The 18,372-nt window shown below is 47.0% G+C and overlaps 1 protein-coding gene across 5 annotated transcripts in view; it reads right to left on the bottom strand.

Moving 5' to 3' along the window:
* LOC112104317 (coiled-coil and C2 domain-containing protein 1B) overlaps positions 1–18,372 on the bottom strand; it is a 71,220-nt gene that overhangs the window by 27,794 nt on the left and 25,054 nt on the right. For 3 of the 5 annotated variants that reach the window (XR_003369794.2, XM_026651837.2, XM_026651838.2), the window contains exons 8-14: positions 17,640–17,764; positions 17,414–17,489; positions 13,936–14,046; positions 6,671–6,801; positions 4,961–5,033; positions 1,724–1,845; positions 701–905 (exon numbers count right to left, since the gene is read on the bottom strand). Coding sequence is in view for 4 of the 5 variants with exons in the window: in XM_026651837.2 (XP_026507622.1) it covers positions 701–905; positions 1,724–1,845; positions 4,961–5,033; positions 6,671–6,801; positions 13,936–14,046; positions 17,414–17,489; positions 17,640–17,764 (843 nt within the window). In the remaining variant the exon portion in view is untranslated. The remainder of the gene's footprint in view (positions 1–700; positions 906–1,723; positions 1,846–4,960; positions 5,034–6,670; positions 6,802–13,935; positions 14,047–17,413; positions 17,490–17,639; positions 17,765–18,372) is intronic. The other 2 variants (XM_026651839.2, XM_026651840.2) reach the window with 2 other exon arrangements.

The following is an 18,372-nucleotide window of genomic DNA, read 5'->3' as shown; positions in this document are numbered from 1 at the left end:
TCTGTGAAAGGTGTGCTTTGCTTTGAAGAATTTTCCAAATGTAGAATGAGAAAAGAAGACTAGGCTTATGGTTAAGGCTCAGCATTGGCAATCAAGAAGCCTGGATCCCATTCCCAGTAAGCCACAAAGCTTACTGTGCAGCTTTCGGCATGTCAAACTTACTCACTTTGCCTCTGTTTTCACAATAGTAAAATGAATATTGTACAGGCAGGCATTTACTGACCTGACAGGAAGGTAATAAGGATTAATTCATTACAGTTTGTGAGCCACTTTGAGATCCTCAGATGGAAAGAAAGAGAGAAATACTATGCATTAGCCACTGTGAGACACACGATACTGCACTCAATCAGCCAGCTGTCTGGACTAGCAAGCTCAACAAACTTGTGTGAATTCATTTTGAGTTCCGTAGTCAGCAGAGATGCCTCAGTTAAGCATTATGAATTAATAAGTTTATTGCATTAGAATTAATGAACCCATCATCTTTCTAGTCACCCACTTTGCCTCTTGGAAACAAAACTGCATAACTGATTAGGATCTGCTCCCCCAAAATGGAGTGGTGCTCCTGCTAAAGTGAACCAGAGCCACACATTCATGTCTACAGGCAGTATTTTTTCCTAAAACTTTAAGAAAATATTAAGAACGTTTGGTCCAAATGGACCGGCATGTGGATTGCTGGGAGCGATCATCTCTTCATCCTTACCGGCTAAAGGGAGATGGTCGTTCGATACAGCTTTGTCTGGTGCTGTTATAGGGGTGGATGGTGATGTAACTTTTTTCACACTCTCAGAAGAGTGCTCTTCCTGGGCTACAGCAGATGGCACCATAATTGGCTTAACAACTTGTGTTGGCTTCTCAGGCAGCTGAGCAGGCCTCTTGGCAACTGGGGCCTGTGTGGGAGGTTCGCTCTAGCATGGCAAAAGGAACTAAATGTTAAATTCATAAAAACTAATACAAGGCTCAGGCAACTCAAAACATTAATGGCACAGTCCGCTACATCAGACTTCTGCTGTTACACTGAGAGTAGCGAAAGACCCCAGACAGACACTAACTCAGTCTAAAAGTGATGTCATGCCAGGTTTGGCTGCTTGCTTGGACAAGAAACAGATTAAACATGGTGCTAATTTGGAAGAGAAGCAAAGAAAGGCAAGAACAGAAAATTGTCAAGATATTTTTCACCATTTAAAATTACATTCCACTTGAAAATATGAAACAAATCGGTCAGTAACAATCTGAGTGGAAAGAACCAACCCAAAATCTTATGGTCGGTGTAGATTTGCTAGACAGCATGTAAACCCCATATAAAATTCTGAGCCACCAGGAGGCAACTTTTGAGTGCTAAAGGGCTGTACAGGTGGAATAGCCACCACACAGGCAGTTGTTTTGAAGACAAAACCCACATATAAACAGATACAGGGAAACAGATACAAAGAAAAAAGGCAAGCCAAATTATGGTCCTATAAATCCCTTTAAAACAATTCAAGGTCTTTCATGTAGGATGAACTCTTTGCAATTCTCACCTCATCAAAAGATAACCCCTCCTTTACATTCCCAGCTGATTCTTACTGTCTCCCCCGAGAGACCGGAATGCTGTACTCGTCTGGCTTCCAGAAAAAAGGTATTTTATTGCAATACCTCACCCAGCTGGAAATCCAATAGCTTCTTCTCCACCCACAAGAAGATGTGTTTTTTTTAAAAATTATACATATTGGTAAGTAAGTCAAACCTCCACCTCTTCATCTTCATCTTCTTTCTCCTCCATGTTAGCCAGATGGTTGGCGCTTTCCAGCACGGCAGCTATTGTACTGTCGCCATCTGTGGGTGTCACACCAGGAATGGGGGGGAATCCTGAGACGGAAGGAGATATGGTTCAAAACAACCAAATAAAACAAACCTTGAATTCTGTACCTTTTGCCCTTTCCAGGGATGTAAGTCTTTCTCTCTGTCATCATCCCTTCAGGATCAGTGCTTGGAAAAGCACCACGGTTCTGAAAGTATTTATCATCATCCAACAGCAACCCCTCGGAAAGTCTTTCCCACATAATTTTAGAAGTCAATGCCTCATGAATCACAAAAGGCAGAGACAAATGCTATGCACTATTTGAAAACTGATATTCTCGCTTTCCCAGTGGTATTACACATTCCTAACAATGATATTTCACTATTATTGGACTGTTAGACATGCACTGATTTCTCAGTCTAGCTGCTTTTTTGACACAGGATTAGGCCTGAGTAGCCAATCCTGATTTGTGTAATTTTCAATCCCTGTTACGCCTTGTTTCCCCAATAACTATTACTGTGTGTGCTCTACTGGAACATCAGAGCAATGCTACATCCCACTGCAGCTCAGCAGTTTCAGCAGGAGCAGCACCACAGTAGTAAAGAAATATTAAACCCATTATAATTCTTTTGACCATTTTCTGTCCTTTTGAAGGGGAGTGAACGTCTTTGATAATGGGAGACAGTCTTTAATTTCTAAGGCCTTGTCTACATTGCCACTTACAGCGCTGAAACTTTCTTCACTCATGGGTGTAACACCCCCCCCCCCCAAGCGATGAAGTTTCAGCGCTGTAAAGCAGCAGTATAGATAGTGCTACAGCGCTGATAGCGCTTGTAACTATCTCTCTCGTGAAGGTGGTTTTATTACAGCGCTGGGGGAGCTCTCTCCCAGTGCTGAAGCTGCGACTACACGGCAGCACTTTAACGTCAGCTGTGTAGACATACTCTAAGTCACCAGTTCAAATCCAGCCTGGGTCAGTAGTGACCAGAGTTACCACTATAAGATAGCTATTTGATGGCATTCACATTGCTAAAATCATTCTTGTTAGTAGTCTCAGCAACCAGGCCAAGGACTGGCTGAGACCAAACTGCACTCTCACCGCAGAGATAGCTACTCCAGGGGAGAGGGCAGGTTTGAGGTATATTGCAGAGCAGCCTGTGCAGCACCTGATCCATGACTAAACAGAGGATTTCTGTCTCTAAAGCTGTCATGTCTGGCACCTTTCAAAGTTCAGATGCAGTGAAATGCACACAAATATCCTCCACAGCTAACACAACATTGCTGGTTTCAGTGGGTGTTCATGTAAGTCACATATGCCCCTAAAAGCCTGGTTTGGAAAATATTTACATAGCCAAGATGTGTGAAGAAGTTTAGGAATTATGTTACTTTCCCACTGGTTTATACATATAGCAGTTTTCTCTTAAAGGCATTGACATTTCACAGGAAACAGGCCATGTTTTACAAGTTGTGGTTGTTTGTGTTTTTTTAAACACATTAAAGCATCACAGCCACCTAAAAAACTTGGCACAGGGATTAAAATAGGTTGCTGTGCCAAGTACATCCCCTGGAAAGAGAGAGCTGGGCATGGTGATCAAAGGAGTGATATCATGGTGTTCAGATACAGTGATGAACATGGCAGGATATGGAACTGCCAGGATAGAGGATATTGAATAGCTGAAGTTAGAGACAGAGAATTCCTATTAGGCCATCTTATCCATCCCCTTATGAATGCAGGATCATTCCTTACAGTATAGAGAACAGAAAAAAGGAAGTGGGTTCTATTCCTGGCCCTGCCACTGACTTTTAACGTGACCATGCCGGGTCACTTTGCCTCTTTGTATCTTAATTTCCCCAACTGACCTTGGGGAATAACAACACTGACCTTCTTCATAGGTAGGGCCCTAACAAATTCATGACCATGAAAAACGCATCACGGATGATGAAATCGTGTCTCCCACGATGAAATCTGGTCTTTTGTGTGCTTTTACCCTATACGATACAGATTTCATGGGGGAGGCCAGCGTTTCTCAAATTGGGGGTCCTTACCCAAAAGAGAGTTGAAGGGGGGAATCACAAGGTTATTTTGGGGGGGGGGGTCACGGTATTGGCACCCTTACTTCTGCACTGCCTTCAGAGCTGGGCGGCTGCAAAACTGCAGCTGTTGGCCAGGTGCCCAGCTCTGAAGGCAGTGCCCCGCCAGCAGCAGAACAGAAGTAATACCATATGTGGCAATACCATACGATGTCACCTTCACTTCTGCGCTGCTGCCTTCAGAGCTGGATGGCCAGACAGTGGCAGCTGCTGACTGAGGGCCCAGCTCAGCAGGCAGCAGCACAGAAGTAATGGTGGTAATACCATACTATGCCATCCTTACTTCTGCACTGCTGCTGGCAGCTGCTCTGCCTTCAGACCTGTGCTCCTGGCCAGCAGCCACTGCTTTCCTGCTGCCCAGCTCTGAAGGCACCGCCAGAAACAGCAACCGCAGTAGTAAGGGTAGCAGTACTGCAACACCCCCTACAATAACCTCACAAACCCCCCACAACTCTTTTGGGTCAGGACCCCGACAATCACAACACTGTGAAATTTCAGGTTTAAATAGCTGAAATCATGAAATTTACTATTTTTAAAATCCTATGACCATGAAATTGACCAAAATGGACAGTGAATTTGGTAGTGCCCTACTCACAAGGGTGTTGCAAGGTATATTTAATAGGTGTAAATAGACTTATGCCTACTGTAGACCTGGAAATACCTGCTAGAACATCTCCAGGGATTTCACAACTCCCTACAAATAAACTAAAGAGCAAATATTCCCAGTGCTTCCCCTCCCCCAAACTGGGCTAGCGGATGGGGCAGGGAGTAACCACTCAAGCGCTTGCCTATTGTTAAATCATGCTCTCCAACTTGTCTGAGTAGGGCCAGCTGGAGCACTGTTCAAATGTTCACACTTCCTTACAAACAAGGTCACTAGCCAAGAATATGCAACCATGTGAAAAAGTTAACAAGCGTAATAAGCAGTTCTGCAGTGTATTCTTCAATGCTGTCATAGAGCCAAGCCAGTCTTCTCACTGTGAAACAGGAGGAGGAGCTCAATGGGCTTCTGAAGCAATACTGCCAGAAGTCCTCTGGGTCCTAACAAATAAGGGAAATGTTGGTGATAGGGTATTTCATATACACACTTACCAGGGGGAACTGGTAATTCAGCAAAATTCACTTTTCTCCCTGCTTTATGGGTTCTTATGGCATCTTGGTATTGCTGTAATCAGAGATGTGGTTAGGCATAGGCTGGACTTGGCTATTGTTAAGTTAGCAGTCATTTCATGCTCAAACCAGGAGAAACATTGATGCAGAATGTAAGGTACTTTGCTACAAAGTCACGTGCTGCTTTCCAAGTCCTTTGTGCACTGCAGGTTTTCTATACAGACATGAATCTTTGCCGCACTTGTTGCTAGGACCGGCATGGGCCTTGAAGGGCTGCAGAAGCCGCAAATGCAGACAGTGAGCAAAATAAGTGTCTCTCATATCTTTCTTCTTAGTGGCCTCTCCACTCCCTAGGCCAGTGGTCCCCAAACTGTGGGGCGCACCCTGAACTTTCAGGGGGGTGCACAGGGGGCCCAGGTCAGTCCCCATGTGGGGGGCGGGGAAGGAGTGCCACCCAGCTCTGCCCCTGACGCCACCCCCAAGCTGCGGCCCTGTCCCCCAGCCGCGACCCCTCTCCACCCTCATTCAGAATGGCCCTCTCTGTCTCCTGGCCAGCTCCACTTCCTAGCCCCAGCTCCTCCCCCATCCCCAGTTCTGCCTCCAGGTCAGCTCCGCCTCTAGCCTCAGCTCCTCCCCCCCATCCCCAGTTCTGCCCCCAGCTCTGCCTTCAGCCCACGCTCCTCTGCTGAGGAAGGCTTGACTATGCAGTAATGGAACAGGGGGTGCAGAGAGATTCCATTACTGGTCAGGCAGGCATGACAGTAACTGCCCTAGGCAACGAGCCTTTTCCTCACACTACACCAATAAACAAAACACAGAACAAAAGACATTTCTCTGCAGAAGCGTGTCCACAAAAAGCCTCAGAACTCCAAGGACTGGATAATTAGAGACAATTTTTCAGCCCCCCCTTTTTTTTTTATGAGCCTCCAATTCTGCACTAATGATTGTACCCACAACAGAGGTCCCTTAGATGTCTATGTCCCTGTGTTCAAGCCCACAGAAATGGGAGAAAAGTGTCTGAATACCCAACCCTTAACATCCCTCAATTTCAACAGGTTCACACATTAACTGCTTGTGTCCCATTGAGCCTAGTACAAATTGCTTGATATACATTAGACACCATCCCACGAAAACCACTTAGGGGACTGGCACTCCCACCTTCATAGGAGCCCCACTGCCTTCTGCAGTGGCACACGAGAAACAGAATCAAAAAGGTTACACTGGATTTAAAGTCTATTATGCAGACAGAAGGGATGGCTGAGGAGTCTAAACATCATGTTTTAAAGATCCACTCCTCCTTAGTCTCTCAGCCTCCAGTCAGTTATGTCAGCACTACATTCTATAGGCAATTTACAGGCAGGAATTCTCTGGATGGGAACTTAAAGACCAAGGTTCTACATGGAGGAGTAAAACGCCATATCCATGTAGGGGTTTGCACAAGTGTCTTTGGACAAAAGGTCTCCATCCTCCCGCACTGTTCTGCCTTGAAGAAGCACTGAATTTCAATGGGGTTATATGTGAACAGTTTATAAAGCATTTCATTGATACAGAGATGTGTGCAGGAAGGAGCAGCAGCTTAACTATTTTAGCTCATTCCAACTGGCAGGACATTATACACAAATGATTTCAAATACTTTAATGCTTTGCTGGCCAGCTCCAGAAGCCAAGTTACTTGCTGTGCTTCCCTTTTACCTTGGCTATCCTCTCATGCATCCTGCCTTTCCGATCATCCCCACTTGCTTTGGCCTGTGCTGCTGCAGATCTGTATTTCTCCAACCTCTGCTGCAAAGCTTCCAGCACAGTTTTCGGCTGCTGAGCAGACACTAAAATAATATAGACAACGAAATGCCACATGATTGAGACTTCAGAATATGTGCCAGCTGCCTCTATTCCCCGCCTTCCCCAACCTCCTGCAGAGCCATTGACACAGAACTGAAATCCTGGCAAGGGCTAGTTTTATTACATAAAAGCACCACAGAGCTTTATTATTGATTAAGTGTTAATAAACCTTTTTCTTCATAAAGAAGAAGTTATTCACCTTGTGCAGTAACGATAGCTCTTCGAGATGTCTCCCCCTGTGGGTGCTCTACTGTAGGTGTAATTGCATCCCTGTGCTGCTGATTGGAGAATTTCGGTAGCAGTGTCCGTTAGGTCTGCACATGACTCTCTCTCCTCGTGCCCTGCAACGAGGCTAGCCAGCGCATGTGGGCTAACCCTCTTCAGTTCCTTCTCTACTACAGAGTCATTGATAAGTACTCTGAAGTAGAGGAGAGGAGGATGGGTTGTGGAGCACCCACAGGGGAACACATCTCGAAGAACCATCATCACTGCACAAGCTGAGTAACAACAACTTCTTCTTCTTCAAGCAGTGTTCCTATAAGTGCTCCACTGTAGGTGACTCCTATGCAGTACCCATATGGAGGCCTGGGACTTCAGAGTCGGGTCAGTTACAGATGACAGTACTGTGGAGCCGAAGAGGAGGCAGAGTCCCCAGTGATTGCATAATGTTCTGCGAAGGTATGGACTGATGCCCATGTAACTGCTCTACAGACTTCTGATATAGGGTCATTCTTGAAGAAGGCAACAGATGAGATGACCTTATGGAGTGTGTACAAACAGTATCTGGAGGGGTCCTATTGCTAGCTTGTCTGATATAGTTCGAGACCCACTTGGAAAGCCTTTGGGCTGATATTGCCAAGCCCTTGGACCTTTCCGCGAAAAATCTGGGGGACTTCCTGAAGGCCTTCATTCTGTCCAGATGGAAGGCTAGGGCGCTTCTGACATCTCAGGTATGTAATATAACCTCGCTGTTGTCTCAGTGAGGCTTAGGATAGAAGGTTGGAAGATGAATCAATTGGTTCATGTGGAATGGGGAGGTTACCTCAGGGATGAATTTTGGATGTGGTCTGAGTGTAACCTTGTTCCAAAAGAATACGGTATAGGGGGATGTGCCATCAGAACTGCTATTTCTCCTATTCTCCTGGCCAAAGTAATCCCTATCAGGAAGGCCGTTTTCATTGAGAGGTAAGTAAGCAAACAAGTGGCCATGGGTTCAAAGGGAATGCCTGGTCAGTCCTTTCAGTACCAGGTTTAAGTCCCATATGGGAGTGGGAAGCCGAGTTTGTGGAAAGAGGTTTACTATACCCTTGAGGAACCTTTTGGTGGTCGCGTATGACAGAACTGAGTACCCCTCTACTGGATGGTGAAAGGCTGTTAAAGCCACTAAGTGGACTCTAAGAGAGCTTATACACAGCCCCAGTCTTTTTATGGCCAGTGCATAATTTAAGATGTGTGGAAAGGTTGTGGATGTCGGGGAGACGTTTGTCGGGACGTACACCAAATCCAAAAGCTGGACCATTTTTGCAGTTAAGAACGCTGTGTTGAGGATTTTCTGCTGTGTAATAATACCTCTTGCACTTCCATCGAAGAGGTGCTCTCTAGGCATTTGAACCAAGAAGGAGCCATGCCTTGAGGTGGAGAATCACCAGGTTGGAATGTAGGGTATGTTCTTTATTCTATAAGAGAAGATGCAGAGTGAGTGGGAGAGAGATTGGAGATTGGTGGGCATGTTGCAAGCCCTGACAGGTACCAGGTCTGTCTCGATCACACAGGAGCGATTAGAATGACATGCTCCCTTTCTTTTTATTTTCAGTAGGACCTTCGATAGCAGGAGAAAGAGAGGAAAGACATACAGGAGGTCCCTGTTTCAAGGGAGGAGGAAAGTATTGCCTAGGGAGTATTGTCCTATCCCTGCTCTGGAAGGGGTTGCATGAACATTTCTTGCTCAGGTAAGTGGTGAACAAATCTGTGGTCGGTGTCCCCCAATGCCTGAATAGCTTGTGAAGTACTAATGAGTCTAGTTCCCACTCGTGGTCATGTAGGAATCTGTGACTGAGACTGTCTGCCATCGAGTTCTGTGTACCCGGGAGGTAGGCTGTTGACAGTGTGACGTTGTGGGAGATACACCAGTTCTACAGTCTCATCGCTTCCTCACAGAGGGAGGGAGACCCGACTCCCCCTTGTCGATTTATGTAGAACATACAGGCAACGTTGTCTATTAATACTTTCATGTGTGACCCTTTGATCAGCAGGAGGAAGTAGACACAGGCATTCCTGATCCCCCCCCCCTTTAGCTTGAGGAGGTTGATGGGGAGAGAGATCTCAGCAGGTGACCATTTTCCTTGTGTCGTAAGGTCATTTAGATGTATGCCCCACCCTATGAGCGATGCATCGGTGTTGAGAAGCAATGACGGAGTTTTTCGGCAAAGGGGGTCTGTGGTGGGGTGGCGGCCCCCCGCACGGAGAGTGTGGGCTGGGGCAGGCCCGGGTGCCTGCATATCCCGGCAGCCAATAAGGGAAAGGCTTGTTGCGAGCCAATCAGAGCCCAGATTGGGGACGGCCAATCAGGGCCAAGCTCAGCCATATAAAAGACTGCTCAGGGAGAGAGCAGTCAGTCTGTCCCAGGCCTTCAGAGGTGAAGGTCTGTCTCCAGAGCTGGGAGGCCAGCACCACGGACAGCGCAGTGCAGGCCAGCCTTGGAGAGCGGGAGAAGGTCCTACTCCGTAGCCTGCCAGGCGGCAGGCCTGGAAGGAAAAGGCCTAGCGGGGAGAAGGGCCGTTGGGGAAGCAGTCCAGAGGAGCAGTCAGAGGAGGAAGGAGAAGGAGGACAGCAAGGCTGTCGCTAGAGGGCCTCTGGACTGGGACTCAGAGTAGTGGGCGGGCCTGGGTCCCCCCCTTCCCCCCTTTTTTGTTCCCTTTGGCCATACACTCAGCCATAGGCCGCAGGGAGCGGCCAGCCGGAACCACGCCAGATCCTGGACTGTAGGGATCGGACTTAAAGGTGTGGGACTGTTGATCATCCAGCCTCCCCCCCCCCACCTCGGAAGGGGGCGCGATGGACAGAAGGACACTGTCGGAGGGCAGTGTTCCAGAAAGAGGACCCTGTGCGTTGGGAGCAATTCGGGTCCACCCGCCAACCCAAGGCGGGACGACAGACGGGAAACCACCAGAAGGAGGCGCTCTACTGGATCGAACTGATTCCCCGAGGCGACCAGTATGAGGCGCCACGGTGGAGAGTCCCAACCCTGTCACAGGGTCCCTTTGCAAATGTTGGCTGGGTCTTTCCACCGGTCTAGGGAGATTTTGACCCTGGTGGGTAGTGACAGGGGTTTGTCTAGTCTCTCTGTTTGGTCTGTAAACCAAGCTGAACCAAATGTGAAGGCACTGCATGTGAAGTTTGGTGTGAGGTATTACTACTGTGCCCGCTGACATATGCCTTAAGAGTTGTAGGAAATGTCTAGCTAATATTTGTGGGCTGTTTTGAATGGTCTTTGTGAGTGTAGTCAGAGATAGAGACCTGTGCTGAGGTAGGACGGCTCTGGCCCATAGTGTGTCGAGGTTGGCCTCTATAAACTCCAGGCGCTGCACTGGAGTGAGGGTTGATTTCTGAGCAATGATCTGCAGGCCCAGCTCTGTAAACAAGCGAATTGTGGCTTCGGTGACTCAGTGAGCCTCTTGGAGAGGCCAAGCTCTGAGGAGGCAATTGTCTAGGTAAGGGTAGACCATGATCCCTGGTGCATAACTGGGCAGCCACTACTGAGAGAACCTTGGAAAATACTCTCAGGGCTGATGATAACCCAAAGGGGAGCACCCTGTATTGGCAGTGGTCTTGGCCCAGAGTGAATCTGAGAAATCGTCTGAGAGTCGGTAGGATTGAGATGTGAAAATATGCACCCTGAAGATTGAGGGCCGAAAACCAGTCTCCCCATTCCAAAGCTGGAATGATTGTTGCTAAAGTGACAATCTTGAATTTCTGAACTGTGACAAACTTGTTGATAGTTCTAAGGTCTAATATGGGTCTCCAGCCCCCCTTTCTCTTGGGTATTAGGAAATACTGAGAGTAGAACTCTGTCTCATAGATGTTGAGGTACCGGTTGTATGGCTCCCAACTGGAGGAGAGGGTCTACCTCTTATTGTAGTAAACTCTCGTGAGAAGGGTCCCTGAAGAGGGACAGGGCAAGGTATTGTGGAGGAGGCAAAGTAGTAAAATGGAGAGTAACTATAGCGATCTCTAGAACCCATCAGTCTGATGTTATGTACTCCCAGGTGCTGCAGAAAGTTGCCAGACGGTGGCCAAATGGGTGGGTAGTGATGGTTTGTTGTAACAGTTGCAGAGAGTGGTCTGCTGGCATCTTGACCAACATATCAAAATTGGTGTTTGGACATGAATGGCTGGGATGAGGAAGATTGCTGACCAGATGGTTTATGTCTTGAGAATTTAATTTTCTTCCTCTGCAGCTTGTAGCATCATTGAGCTGGGTACTGGCAGGTGAAGAGTTTATGTTGGGGCTGCAGACTAAATTTCTTCTTTTGTCCCAATGTGTAGATGACCAGCGAATGGAGAGTGGCCAAAGAATCCCTCAGAGTATGAAGAGAGGCATTGATTTTCTCCGCGAAGAGCTTGCTGCCCGGAAGATCTTTGAAGGTTGACTGCACCTTCTTTGTGAAACCCGACAAATAGAGCCAAGAGGCACACCGCATCACCACCGCCATGGAGATGGATCTGGCTACAGTATTGGCAGCGTCGAGGGCAGACTGTATTGTTGTCTTTGCTTCTATCTGCCCCTCTTGAATGATGGCCTTAAATTGGTTGCAATGCGACTCGGGCAGCTGCTCAGTAAAATTGTTCAGTTTTGAGTAGTTTGTGGAATCGTATTTCGCCATGAGGGCTTGATAGTTGGTAACTCGAAACTGAAGTGTGACTGAGAAGTACACCTTCCTTCCAAAATGGTCCAGATGTTTCCAGTCCCTATCGTAGGGAGTGGACCTCGTGTGATATTGACAGCCATGAGAATTAAAGCATCCACCATGATAGAGTAGGGTAGAGGGTGGAAGAAGAGGAACTTCTCTCACCGGGACTAGTAGGACTTTTTGTCTGCTCTCTTGCAAGTCGGTACGACTGATGCTGGGGTCTGCCATATGGTTCTTGCAGGGTCGAGAAGAGCCTCATTGATAGGGAGGGAAACTTTTGAGGAGGAAGATCAGTGGAGGATGTCCCGGAGCTTGTAGCGTGTGTCCTTGACTTCCTCCAGCAGTATCTGGAGAGAGTCAGCCACTCTCTTTGTGAGATCCTGGAATAGGCGAAAATGATCCAGCAAGGATTGTGAGGGAGGCATGACAGTCTTGTCTGGGGAAGAGGATAAAGATAGTTTTTGGGGTCACTGCCTCCTCAGCATCACCCTCACACTCCTCCAGGACTTCTTCTGGGGGCTCCGGGGCTCTGAACACTGTGGCCGAGGAAGTGTGACTTGGGGCCTCCCGGGTGGGACTAGAAACCTGAGAGGCACGGGGGCAATATGCAGCCCAGCGGTTCCAGTAGGGCCACTGGGGTGGGGGGTGGCATGGAGCCCAGTGATGGTGCCAATGGATGGCCGTTCCAGGATGATGATGATGGGGTCTTCTGAGGATATGCTTGGGGGCCCTGCACCCTAGGGGGCTTGGGAGGAGTACTAAGATATTCCCTCCTCCGGTTCCCTATCCGAATCCACTCTAGAAAGCAGGAGTGCATGGCAAGGCAGCAGGGAAGACTCCCATGCCGGACGGAGGCTCTGTGTGGAGGTCCCGGTACCGAAGAGAGGAGACTTGACTCTAGCACATCATTACACGGAGATCTCTTGAGTGCTGGAATTGTGGTGGTGCCAACCGGCTCAATGCCACTAGCAGTGCCAGGGGGGATGGAGATATTGTCCACACCGGCTGTTCAAGTACTGGATGAAGCATTGTACCGATGGGGCATCACCATACCAGTGGTGCCTTGGAGTGTTTGCTCCTGTCCTTCTTCTTAGGTACCATTGACTTGGTGCTCGTGCCCATTGGGTCTGGTGGCGCATCAATGTTACCTGCCGCAATAGTCTTTCTTGAGCTGTAGATACTGGGCTTGGCCTATTTCAGTGCTGACGGTACTGAGGATACCAAGCGTGCTGGGGATCATTTGCAGCTAGCTCGTGGCTCACTGTGAGGACTTTCCGCTCTCTTTTTTGACTTATGAGTGCAGTCGGCAGCTGATTTCTTCACCTAGCCCTTGGATCTGCCTGGAGACTCTTGGCGCGGGTCCAGAGAAGGTCTGAGCGCCACCTCCATGAATATAATCTTCTGCCTCAGCTCTCTGTCCTTGCGAGACTGAGGTCTAAGATACTGGCAGAGAGCACAATTTTGAGGGACATGTCCTTCCCTGAGCCAACGAATGTACCGTGAGTGTGTGTCTGCGACGGTGATAGCCTCGTTGCACGGGAGGCACTTCTTGAAATCCAGATAACCAGACATACCCCAGTGGGGGAAGAGCCCCCAGTGAGAAGGGTGGGAATGAAAAAAAAGTAAACTATCTAAATATATATGTATTAGAAGATAAGGTAAAAAATAAAGACACTAGACTAACTACTACTAAAAATAAAGCTCTAGGCTACAAAGAAAAGGATGAGATAATAGTCACTAATGGACAGCTAACAGCTCTGTCTCTAGCCAGGGCGGTTGAGAAGCAACTGAGGGGGGTTAGCCCACGTGCACTGGCTACCCTCATGGCAGGGCGTGAGGAGAGAGAGCACATGTGCGGGACTAATGGATATTGCTACCAAAATGCTCCAATCAGCAGCTTAAGGACACAAGTTAGGGCGACCAGACAGCAAGTGTGAAAAATCAGGACAGAGGGTGGGGGGTAATAGGAGCCTATATAAGAAAAAGCCCCAAATATCGGGACTGTTCCTATAAAATCGGGACATCTGGTCACCCTAACGCAAGTACGCCTACAGTAGGACACCCATTGGGACACTACTCGACTTAGAAAGACAGTTTATTAGGTACTTCCATTATCCATTCCAGTATTCATGTATAACTTGGATCAGCATCCAAATATCATATAAGAATATGACTCAATACAGAGAAGTCCTGCTTTACAAATCTTACCTGAGGCTTCATGGCCCTGAGGTTTGAACATTGTGAGGGGCTGGGAATTTTCAACGGGAACAGATGCCATCCGGTTTGATGGAGCCGGTCTCTTTTCCAGGCTTTCAAGATCTGTGAGGGAAGAGGCAATTTTCAAGTACAGTAACTCCTCACTTAAAGTCATCCCAGTTAACGTTGTTTCTTTGTTACGTTGCTGATCAATTAGGGAACACGCTCATTTAAAGTTGTGCAATGCTCCCTACTAACGTCGTTTGGCAGCCACCTGCTTTGTCCATTGCTTGCAGGACGAGCAGCCTGTTGCAGCTAGCTGGTGGGGGCTTGGAACCAGGGTGGACTGGCAGCCCCCCTATTAGCTCCCCCTATCAGTCCCTGCTCCCCTAAGTTCCCTGTGCAGCAGCTGCCCAGCAGGCTAGCAATTGCAGCTGTCCCTCCCTCAACTGCCATGTGCTGCTCCTGCCCTCTGCCTTGGAGCTGCTCCCCGAGACTCCTACTTGCTGTGGGGGGGGGGAGGGGGAGGAAGTCAGGGTGTCCCCTCCCCCCGCTCCTGCACCCCGCTTACCCCATATTCCATAGAGAAGGGGGGGACACGACAGGGTTCAGGAGGGAAGGAGCTTGCTGGCAGCTGCTGAGGTCTCAGCAAGCTGATCTAATTAACAAGGCAGTGTACTTAAAGGGGAAATGCGCATCTCTCTCTCACACACGCGTGTGTCTCTCTGTCTGCAATTCTGTCTCCCCTCCCTCCATTCCTGCTGCCTTGTAGAGTGTGAGAGTTAATCCTTGAGGGCTCAGCCAACTGCTAGTTCATCATTTAGCAGTAAGGCATTCCCTGGGAAATATCCCACCCTCTGACTCCTCCACCTCAACCAAGCTTCACAATCATCATCACTGTGTACCAGTATTAAATTGTTTGTTTAAAACTTACAGTGTGTGTGTGTGTAGTCTTTTGTCTGGTTGAAAAAAAATTCCCTGGAACCTAACCCCCTCATTTACTTTAATTCTTATGGGGAAATTGGATTCACTTCACATCGTTTCGCTTAAAGTCACTTTTTTCAGGAACATAACTACAATGTTAAGTGAGGAGTTACTGTATACATTAGGTAGGAATTTTTGGCATATAGGAGAGAATGTGTGAACAATCTTGGTAATTTGCTAACAATTTGAGGACTTAATCCCAGAGAAGGATAGAGAAAAACCCCCACCTGTTAAGATATTCCAGCTCTGGCAGTGCTCAATGTAGTAAGATGAGGCCCTGAAACATAAACTCTTGTGTCAGAGGCCCAGTCTGAGGTCTGAAGCCTGAACCAAAGTACTTCCAGGAACTGCTAAGCAAAAGCTGGGCTGTGAGCCAGAGGCAGGCCCCACTCACAGAAGTTGGCAAGAAGAGAGTTACTAGAAGCAGGTGCATCCATACATAAGTGCTAATAAGAGGAACTTGTGCCAAGATGACATCCGAACACTCCACAGAGATAACAAGGAACAGGCAGGTGCATCTTAAAGACAGGATCAAAAGGACAGCATGATAGATCTGTTTGAAACAACATGATCAAAGGAGGAGACAGCACCCTAATGAGCCAAGGGGCTGTACTTCAATACGTCAGTAGGGATGAGTAATCTGTCCTGTAACTGTATAAAAGTAGGTCCCGGAGTGTGCATCTTTGTCTGGCCTAGGGGGCAGTAGAAAGTCCCGCCACTGACTGAGCCAGTCCATTGCCAGGGGGCACAAATTCGTAGTATGTCTTGTAGAGTCTATGGGAAACTATTACTGTGCTTCGTTTGACAATAAACCTGGCTCGGGTTCCTTCGTACCTTACTAGAGTCTGTGGTCTTTGAGGGTTCTCTCGGGGTCTGCTGTGTCAGCTATCTGCGCAGAACTAGGGCAGCACACAGAGGGAACACGCACGCAGCCGACTGTTAGCATCAACGAACAAGAGCAGAGCACCACACCGGTAGCTACTGACAACACTCAACACTGGATGCTTTAAAAGGTAATCTCCCCCATCACCCCTCCAAATGTTTTATTTACTTATATAATATTATACTATGGGGGAAAATGTTCCTCTGACCCCAGCCAGTGATCATTTTATGTCCTAAGGATTTATACCCCTTATAACATTTTTATCCTAGCTAGTGTAACTACACTTTTTCATAATTAAAGCTATGTCCAATTATGTTTCTGAATCTTACTAAGCAGCCTCAACAACATCCTACAGCAGTGAATTCTACAGGCCAAGTGTTGGGGGAGTATAGTTTTTATACAGTTTAAGTCTGCTGCAGGACTGGACTATTTTAACACCAATGTTTGTTCCAGGATCAGAATTTTCTACTAGTCCTAAAAGCATGGATCATGGTCCATCCAAATGTCTGTAACTGTCATGTCATGTGACAGATTTTAAAAATGACACCATTCTGATTAGCATCTTGTCCTCCTAATTTCTCCTTCCACTAACCATTTTAGCTGCTGCTCTCTCACAATCTACAAGAATTAGAAAATTACACCTATCAACTGGAACCTATAATTCTCAGAAGCGTGCAGATAGTTTATACACCAATCACTAGTTTTAGCTGTTTTCTAGGCAACAGCCACTAAAATCAGGTCAGAAATCAAGTGTGTGTGGAGGGTGGGAGGGGGGAAAGGAGGGAGGTAAAAATGAAGATGAAATCAGAATGTAGAAGTTTTAAAAGGAGAGGCACTCTTACAACCTGTCACTTAAATCGGTGTCTCCATTACTCTAGTTTGTGGAGCAGCTTCTGTCACAATGGAAAAACCTGTGTTCTAAGGATTGATGTTTTCTGCTACGTGTAGGCTAGTCAAAAACATTCAGCTTTCTACAGGCTTTTTTCTTTCTTTCTTTTGTTTTGTTTACAGTTGCTCAAAAGCCTCTCTGCATCCCTATGGTGCTTTGCATCTTTATTTGATGTGAATACAACTTATGACACCAGAACTGAAGACATCCAGCAGGAGAGAACCAAACCACAAAGTGAACTGGACAGATTTAAGGGAAGAAAAGGGATGAAGAAGGTTGGAGGTAACAAGGAGAGATTCAGTTCTAAGAAATGTAAATTCCTATTTCCCAGTGTGGGGTGTGTGTGTGAAAGACATAAAAAATGGAGGAGGCATAATCAAGCAGCTACACCCACTGCACTACAGCAAGTTCAGCACCATCTTGACTCCTTCATCTTATTCCAGTAATGCTATTTCATATAGCCATGAACTGGAGATGATGCAGGGAATGTGTGGAATCAGGACTGGGAGGGAAGGTGTTCACAAGAGAATCTTTGGTCCACAATGTGGTGTCCAAAAACCACTGCCTTAAACCATTGGGAAGCTGGGATTCTCAGCACTCATTTCTAACCCAGATGGTTCAAGAGAGTGACTTTAAAATGGGTGCTGGCCCTTCAGTTCACTATGCCCATTTGTTACTAGATAACAGGAGAGGCTTAAAAGAAGTCTCCATCTAACAAATTCTTCTGCTCTTACCTTGTGGAGCTGGGGGCATATCCTGGAGATCTACTGGCTGTCCACTGTCCAGTGCTTCTAAGACCATTGTAAATTTCTAAAACAAACAGAAAAACAAAGCCAAAGGAGACTTATTCTTGTGTGTTCAGAAACCATCTGTGATCATTTGGAGCAGCCATGTGAGCACAGGGAGCATTTGCCAGGATTGAGACTCCTAACACAGAAGCTTGGTTTGTGAATAGCATACCTTGCCAGTCTTCATATATTCTTTTGCCTTCTCTAGATCTCCTTGCTGTTTGGCTTTCAGAGCTGCTAATTTATACTCTGTCTGTCTTGTAACCAGTAGTGTTCGTGTGCTCGTGCTAAGGGAATCTATATAAGAATGAAATCAAGACTTACAGAAGCACCTGATATCTGCATCCTTTGACATTCTCATACATCCAAAGATCCATTAATTCCTTATTGCTTTGACTCACACATCCACATTATGTACAGTGGCTTCTTTATCCAGGGGCATCCCCAGAAGTCCTGCCAACCATGGCAATTCCAGCAACAATGACAAACCACCACTGTGCAATTCCACAGTGCCTTTCATTAAGATCACAAAGTTCTTTACAAACAGTGAATTTTGCCTCACAGCTCCTCTGCAAGGCAGGGAAGCATTACCATAATTTATTGACTGAGGAACTGAGGCAGAGAGACCATAATGAGAGACATGTACAGACACCTCAGCAGAGGAAGGAACCTTTAGGAAGTCTTCACCCTGTGACTATAGCACATCTTAAGATGAAATCTGGAAGTCAGGACTCCCAAATTCTATTCCTGACTGCAACTGACTCAATTAAGTGACCCTGAGCAAGCCATGAACTCTCTGCCTCAGTATCCTATTTGTAAAGCACTTTGATATGCTCACGTAAAAGGTGCTACAGAAGTGCAATGTATTATTGAATCATAACCTTGCTGGGAAGATGTGTGCTCCA

Source organism: Terrapene carolina, unplaced genomic scaffold (genome assembly GCF_002925995.2).
Source record: "Terrapene carolina triunguis isolate 2854851 unplaced genomic scaffold, T_m_triunguis-2.0 Scaffold103, whole genome shotgun sequence".
Lineage (NCBI taxonomy): Eukaryota > Metazoa > Chordata > Testudines > Emydidae > Terrapene > Terrapene triunguis.
Note: the sequence above shows the minus strand (reverse complement) of the source record. Positions and strands in the feature narration are given on the sequence as shown.